Below are 7,520 nucleotides of genomic sequence, written 5' to 3'. Positions count from 1 at the left end.
TACTGAATCTTCTAATTAGCGTTTATCGCTGCCATCTGTGCTGGCATGGTTTATCCTGCTTTGGCCATCCTTTTTGGCAAAGCCCTCTCCGACTTTGAGATTCAAGATCCTACCGAACTTCGAGATGCTCTCAGCCGCAGAGCGTAAGTGGTGCTTGTCTTCATTTTAAATTGCATTAGCTAACGCATAGCATCAGCTTATGGTACTTCATCACTGCTCTCGCGGCTGGATTTGTCATCTTCTTCCAGAGTGCCGGTTTCTCTCACGCTGGTTGGGATTTGAACGGTGTCTTGAGGAAAAAGCTGTTCACTTCTACTTTGCGACATGATATTGAATGGTTCGACGAGGAACACAACTCTGTAAGTGACTCTGCTTTTTTTGCTCTTGTCGCGGTGCTCATGTTATTCAAGACTGGTGCCGTCACATCCAACCTTGCAGATCAACCTCAGAAGGTGCAGGGTCTGTTCGGACCTACTTTGGGTACAATCATCCAGTCCTGCGCCACTCTTCTCGGTGGTTGTATCATCGGCTTGTGCTACGGCCCTCGTACGTTACTTTACCAAGCACTGTCTAAGAATCTAACGGTTTGAGGTAGTTCTTGCTCTGATTGGTATCGCTTGTATCCCTATCCTTGTCTCTGGAGGTTACATTCGTCTCAAGGTTGTCGTACTCAAGGACCAACGTATGAAGAAGCTCCATGCCGCTAGTGCACATCTTGCCAGTGAAGCCGCTGGAGCCGTTAAGACAGTAGCCAGTCTTACCAGGGAGAAGGATGTAAGGGAGATCTATTCTGAAGCTCTTAAAGCTCCTATGAAGTTAAATTTGTGAGTACTCAAGTTTACGCCAGGATCCTGCTAACAGAAAAATCAGCCGTACTTCTATTAAATCCCAATGCCTCTTTGCGGCGAGTCAGGGTTTGACTTTCTGTATCATTGCTCTGGTCTTCTACATTGGTGCTCTATGGATCATCAATGGCAAATACACCACTGCTAGTTTCTATACTGTCCTGAACTCCATTGTAGGTGTCTATTCTGGTGAAGCGCTCCTTGACGCTAACTTTCTCTAGGTCTTTGCGTCTATTCAAGCTGGAAACGTCTTCACCTTCGTCCCGGATGCTTCCAAGGCTAATTCCTCGGCCGCTTCCATCTTTCGAAGCATTGACAACGAACCAGCCATCAATGCTGAATCTAGTGAAGGGAAGGTGCTTGATCACGAGCACGTCGTTGGTCACGTGCGAATTGAAGGTGTTCACTTCAGGTATCCCACCAGGCCGGGAGTGAGAGTACTGAGGAATTTGACTATTGATGTTCCTGCCGGCACTTAGTAAGTGAGCTCGACTGAAGAATATTCTGATTTTCTAACTCTGTTTTTCAGTGTGGCCCTCGTCGGTCCTTCCGGTTGTGGAAAGTCTACCACTATTCAAATGTTGGAGAGGTTCTACGACCCTTTGGCTGGCCGTGTGACTTTGGATGGCATTGATATTAAGGAGCTCAACTTGGCGAGTTACCGTAGCCAGATTTCCCTTGTTTCTCAAGAACCTGTAAGTAATAAGCTAACAAGTGAGAACGTTGCTGAATTTTTTCTTAGACCCTTTATGCTGGTACAATCAGGTTTAATATTCTTTTGGGTGCGAACAAGCCCTTAGAGGAGGTGACTCAGGATGAGATTGATTCTGCCTGCAAGGATGCCAATATCGTGCGTTCAACATCCATTCTCGAGGAACAATATTAACTTTTGCTTTAGTACGACTTTATTGTATCCTTGCCAGATGGTTTTGACACTGAAGTCGGTGGGAAAGGCTCTCAGCTTTCTGGTGGTCAAAAGCAACGTATCGCTATCGCTCGTGCCCTCATTCGAAATCCTAAAGTCTTGCTCCTTGACGAAGCTACCTCTGCACTCGACAGTCAGTCAGAAAAGGTCGTTCAGGAGGCACTTGATAAGGCAGCCAAGGGTAGAACAACCATTGCGATTGCTCATCGTTTGTCGTCAATTCAACATTCTGACCAGATCTACTACTTCTCTGAAGGCAGGGTGGCTGAGCAAGGAACACATCAAGAGCTTTTGTCCAAGAAGGGAGGCTATGTGAGTGTCCATCTGTCCATTTTCATTCAAGGGCAATGACTAATTTTTGCAGTATGAGCTCGTTCAAATGCAAAACCTGAGTCGTCAATAGACTGCACTTGATTGAGTGTGATCTGAAGGTAGTTCGCGGAAATTTGGTGTCATTGATTATCAATAGAGTTTAGTCGTCTGGTATAATCTGTCTGTAACTTCGTATAATCTGTCTGGTATAATCTGTCTGTAACTTCGTTTTTATCTATATCATTTGCCATTCATCGTTTTGAAGCATTGCATCTATGTATAAAATGTTGTTTCTCTATGGCTAAGATATCTTTCCCAGCGGGTTAGTGGCTAGTAATGCAAAGAATCTTGCCTTTTCTCCTTTTGGGGGGTAAGGAAGGGCTTGTTGGTATGACTGGTACAACAAAAAACCACTATTCAGCCATTATTTGATTACTCGTACTGATAACCGACGAACGGCGGCTAATGGTAGCCGATGTATGTAAATAAACAGCTGAAGAAGAAATAATTGGCAGTTGAAGCCTCCGAGTACCACCTAATTATTAGTCATCGGCCACAGTCAGTAGGTAGTTAGTCACTGCTTCTAGCTAGCCCAGAAGTCGCTTTAAAACAGATTGTGGATTCAGGCACTTCCATGAACCGATGAGGCCAAAAAATCAACGAGCGCGTGTCAACGCAAAAAGTAAAAAAACCTCCTCATGCGACAAATAATGAGTGAGTGGTTTAACATGGAGAGGTACTTTAATCATACAAGCTGCTGTTCGCAACTAACAATCACCTGTGTAACGAACAATGAGTGAACAATGAGCACAGGGAGCGAAAGAAATGCTGTCACTCCAAAAATGACCTGACATTTGCTGCTGAAAGAACTACAAAATAAACCACCAAACAAAAGGCGCGTTGCTTCTTTTGATCTGAAACTGTCCATTATCGGCACCCAAGGAGGAATGTGAGACAGGCGAAGAACCGAGCGGCAAAAAGGTTCAACGTGATTTGTGAATCATTATGAATGGTAAGTCAAGCATAATAGTGGAGGATTATGCATGGCTAGGGGTCAAAGTAAATAATGGTAGATACTACTGGCGGGGTACGATCGAGGGCAGGGAAGCAACAACAACAACAAACAGCAACCAGCGGAAGTTGTTAGTGCGTCAGTATTCGGATCGGAATATCTTTACCACCAATTAACATTGACAGACAGCGAACAGCTGATTTTATTCGTTGACCTTCCTCTCGATTGTACGAGGGTATATTATGATGGTGAGATGTGGTATCGTAATAGTACATCTTCAAGCTTCGTTTCAGCAGCTGAGAGACATGGTCGAATTTAGCCGGCCGAACATCTACGAGAGCCATCACCGTTGTTGTTAAAAGAAACGCCCGTTAGCATTGGGTAGAATGGTTGAGCTGTCCATTGTCCATGAGCCATGATGTCAATATGCATCATGCAACTACACGTGAAAACAAAAGAATCCTGCGTCCGGAGATTCTCATGTAAATAACAGTAAAGACAGGAACCGTAGGGTGACGCGAGGATCGGCCGCTCGACGCACCGAGGATGCATACGCGTCCCAAAGAGGTCCGAGCGCAAAGATGGATGAAACACCATCATCGTGGTCTTTTTATTCCATACAACGCCTCACAATCACAACACGCCGTCGACAAAGAGCCGAGTAACAGAGCCTTCGGAAGCCCTGTTCCGGACCATCAGATCCTCGGGACATGTATCAAGTTGAAATATTTGAACAACGACAGCTGCACGGCTTGGCCACTTGGTAGCAAAGAGACAGAACAAACGGATTGGTTCGTTGACGTACAAATTATTGCTTTCTGCTGCGCTGCAGGATGTCACTGCTCCTGACGGTTACATATGATTCCCTTACTGCAGCTGCCTTGTCTTGCTTTCGCCGTGCCTCTACATTCAGCTTCTACCCTCTCCATGCTCGTACCGATTTCAAGCCCCAACAGTTTACGAGTTCCAGATGTCGGGATTTTTAGCCCTTGATGGAGGTCAGTGCGCTGAGACACACTCCCTTTGGCGACGGTTGCCAGTGCGCTATTAGGACAACTCCAAAGGACGTTCTTGCAAGAGAACGATGATCATCAGCCGACCATTTCCTTTGTTTTGCGATATAAAGGCAATCCTGCCTTCCGAATAACCCCCTTCTTCATCGATTCTCTTTCATCCATCACAGCACCGACCCGTTTTCCTTCCTTCCCGAATCCCGCCTCATTCTTGCCACCAGGCTCCCATACTCCAGATCTTTATAGGGTTACCATACCTATTTAAGTTAATAGCCACTCTTTCTTTCGACCAAGGCGACACTTCTTCCTACCTTAAAAAACACTGTGGACGGCATGCTCGTTACCAACATCTTTGCTCTTCTCGGTCTCGCTTCTTACGCCCATGCCAACGGAATCTCCTTGGCTGTGGGTACCAGAATCAACGTTGGTGTTTCTGCCTCGATCACTGTCAAGGCTTCCGTCTCTGAGAGGAACTCTTGTTCTTCCTCTGGTGACTTCTTCACCCAACTATTGGGCAACCCTCTCTGCTCTTCTCCTCAAACTCGGACCACGTAAGTTGAACTGGGTGGTAATATTGATAGGTGGCTGACATTGATTACAGCCCTTCGTCTGATTTGATATGCCCCTTCAACTGGTTCATGCACAAGACTGCCAAGTGGTAAGCACTTTTCTTCCACTGCTATTCAATTTTCCACTCACCTTAGTTTAAGCTGTATTCCCCAGACCGAGGTTGCGAGTTGTGACTGTGGAGAAGGTGAATAATTCTTATACATGTAATCAATATCTCTGACATTGTTGCACTCAGGTTACACTTTCAATGAGAAGACCAAGAAGTGTGCCAAGAACACTGGTAGCTGTTCCGGCGATCAATGGTGGCACGAACGATCTAGTTCTTGTTGCGACAACTCTTGGCACACCAGTCCTCCCAAGGGATCATGCCCTAGTGGTATCACTTGTCCCACCAACTGGTTCTGGCACAAGACCCTTAAAAAGTGCAAGCCTCTCCACTCTCGTGCTCCTGAACCCGATTGCGACAACTGGGACAGCAATAAACGTGAGTTGGTTAAAAGATTGTTGTTACTGTTTGTTGACGTCACTCCCTAGAATGCTGCAGTTCAGGAGGGTCTTCTCCTTCTCAAGCGGCCAACAAAGGAAAAGGTGAGCAACGATTGTTTCTGAAACAGTGTGAGCATCACTGAGTCGCCTCAGGCAAGCGAACTATTCAGGCCCGCCAGCAACAAACTCTCTACCCCCAGACCGAGCTTGACCGAATGTATTGCCCTGGCTCTCTCCATGCCTGGTGAGCAGCATAATTCTAGATGGCTGCAAGTACCTGACGATGGTTTTGCAGTACCGTTAACAGCGCTTCCGGTGGTGAATGGGCCTACGAATGTGTCGACTTCGCTACCGAGCTCGAGTCTTGCGGTGGTTGCTCTTCCACTGGCGAGGGTCAAGACTGCACCCAGATCCCGAATGCCTTGTCCGTTGGTTGCGAGTTGGGCTCTTGTGCTGGTAATTGCTTCTTTTTGAATGTTTTGGATTCTGTACTCACGATTCCCATAGTCTACAGCTGCAAATCTGCCTTCCGTCTCAATGGCACCCAGTGTATCGCTGTTTAAAGATCCTCTTAGGCGTTCAATAGCAAGGTTATCTTCACCCTCCAAAAGCTGGTATAAGCTCCGTATACCGTATATCGTATTAGGTTAACTGCCTGCTGCCTTGCCCGACGTCATGTCGCGCGCGTCGAGGCGGCGTAGTAGGGAACAAGGACAGTTTTTGTATATGTCACTATATTAATGGTTTTTTATCGGATGAATTGCGCGTACCATACGGTTTTTGCATGTCTGAGGTGTAAGAGCGATGATAAATGAAGAATGAGAGATGATTGATGGATACGAAGGTGGAAGATGGAGACGGAAACGAAAAGATGGGAAGCGAAGAGTAAACTTAGACGAATAATCGCGTTCCTGCCAGCGCAGACGTGTTTTGGCTTTGCGCACCCTGACGCTGAGTTCTTCCAGCGCCAGAGAGCTCCAGGCCGGAAACTATATCTCATCCTATGCATTCTTTTTGTCATCAACGTTGTTTCCTGTCGTCCAGCAACTGCTCTTTCAATAATCGTGCAAGCTGAGACCGCGACACCCGCCTAGGGCTCCCATCGCGTCAATCGAGCACCATATTATTATCCCCTTTTCACACTCTCGATTACACCCTTCCCACAATTGCTGCCGCCTCTCAGAGATCTCCATCTCGCCATCCTCTCGATCTTCCATTGCGCGCCATGTCAGACCAAACCCATCTCCCACCACCCCAAGGCCCCGCCCTCACCTCCAGGACAGCATCAGGGTCGTACTCTGCTGCTGAAAATGGTAATGGCCCCTCTTCATCACAACGCTCTCCTCCACCATCTCCTAAAAACCCGCAAGCCACTCTCACTCCCAGTCGAGTCGGAGACCATATAATATCCATCGACAGATCGCCCTCAAGAGGACCTGCAGCAAATTCAGACGGTCCCGGGTGGAAGAAGCTGACGCCGCAGAGGATTGGAAGAGCGATCGGCGCTAGGTTCATGAGAGCTGCGAAAAGAGGGAATCTTCCATTTTTGTTCATCTTTTTCTCGTAAGTCCTTTGGCACGCACCTTTTTTCTTATCCCAGGCCCCCAAGCTAAAACTGTCGGTATGACAGCTGCACAATAGTATTCTTTTCCGCTCTTGCAGGCATAGGCTACCAGGAACCCCTGCCCGTCGATTCTGCAGATCTGTCAACCGCGCCCACTGTGGCTGCCGGACAAAGTGGTGGTTTCAAGTTTGGTGGACCCGTGTTTGACCTTGCGAATGACAAGATGCACCTTGAGAAAGTAATGGCGGAGCAGAGAGAGCTGGAAGAAGCTTGGGCGAGGAAGAGGAGGCCAAAGGATGTGAGTACCGTGTAGTTTTTTTCATATCATACATTCGCTTCAAGCAGCAGCTGATTGACCTTGTCTTTTCCTCTACAGGGTGCATGGATGAGGAAGCAACGTGATGACAAGGCCATTCGTCGAGTTCCTACCCCCAAAACAAAGTCTGCAGCAATTTTAGAGACTGCTGTAGCACAATCGACGGATAAGAATAGTGACCCTGCGGAAGGTGTGGTTAAAAGAGAGGAGGCGTCTATCGCTGAAGCTATAGAGACACAATCTGCTACGGCTACTGTTGCTCTGGATGCTTAGAAGGATAGGTGGGCATCATACTCATAGAAGAAGGAATGTGCCATGAGTTTTGTTTTTAAAGATTTACAACTTTTTTGGATGCCTGGGGTCATTTTCGTTCCGTTATATATATAGAGCTCTGTGTGTTTACAGATAGATGTTTGTCTTGCATATGGATCTTTCAATGCTTGCTCCCTTTCATGTTCACTAGAGCCGGATCAAGCA

General features: G+C 47.0%; 3 protein-coding genes across 3 annotated transcripts in view; all 3 read left to right on the top strand.

The window, feature by feature from the left end:
* CNBA7570 (hypothetical protein) overlaps window positions 1-2,173 on the top strand; it is a gene marked incomplete at both ends in the record, with an annotated part of 5,043 nt that extends 2,870 nt beyond the window's left edge. Inside the window, 10 exons of the mRNA XM_772543.1 lie at window positions 20-143; window positions 197-359; window positions 411-546; window positions 596-824; window positions 871-1,018; window positions 1,067-1,323; window positions 1,375-1,540; window positions 1,588-1,695; window positions 1,744-2,082; window positions 2,135-2,173. Coding sequence (XP_777636.1) covers window positions 20-143; window positions 197-359; window positions 411-546; window positions 596-824; window positions 871-1,018; window positions 1,067-1,323; window positions 1,375-1,540; window positions 1,588-1,695; window positions 1,744-2,082; window positions 2,135-2,173 — 1,709 coding nt within the window. The remainder of the gene's footprint in view (window positions 1-19; window positions 144-196; window positions 360-410; window positions 547-595; window positions 825-870; window positions 1,019-1,066; window positions 1,324-1,374; window positions 1,541-1,587; window positions 1,696-1,743; window positions 2,083-2,134) is intronic.
* Window positions 2,174-4,440: 2,267 nt separating this feature from the next.
* On the top strand, window positions 4,441-5,726 carry CNBA7560 (hypothetical protein; the record flags this gene model as incomplete). Its single annotated transcript, XM_772542.1, has 8 exons — window positions 4,441-4,658; window positions 4,709-4,765; window positions 4,818-4,861; window positions 4,913-5,161; window positions 5,212-5,265; window positions 5,317-5,407; window positions 5,459-5,619; window positions 5,671-5,726. The coding sequence occupies 8 exons, from the start codon at window positions 4,441-4,443 to the stop codon at window positions 5,724-5,726; spliced, it is 930 nt and encodes a 309-aa protein (XP_777635.1).
* A 662-nt stretch (window positions 5,727-6,388) lies between these two features.
* On the top strand, window positions 6,389-7,316 carry CNBA7550 (hypothetical protein; the record flags this gene model as incomplete). Its single annotated transcript, XM_772541.1, has 3 exons — window positions 6,389-6,726; window positions 6,794-7,025; window positions 7,104-7,316. The coding sequence occupies 3 exons, from the start codon at window positions 6,389-6,391 to the stop codon at window positions 7,314-7,316; spliced, it is 783 nt and encodes a 260-aa protein (XP_777634.1).
* Window positions 7,317-7,520: the final 204 nt, after the last annotated feature.

Source organism: Cryptococcus neoformans, chromosome 1, assembly GCF_000149385.1.
Source record: "Cryptococcus neoformans var. neoformans B-3501A chromosome 1, whole genome shotgun sequence".
In the NCBI taxonomy this organism is placed as follows: Eukaryota; Fungi; Basidiomycota; class Tremellomycetes; order Tremellales; family Cryptococcaceae; genus Cryptococcus; species Cryptococcus deneoformans.
The sequence above is the reverse complement of the archived record's forward strand: the minus strand, read 5'-3'. Positions and strand labels throughout refer to the sequence as shown.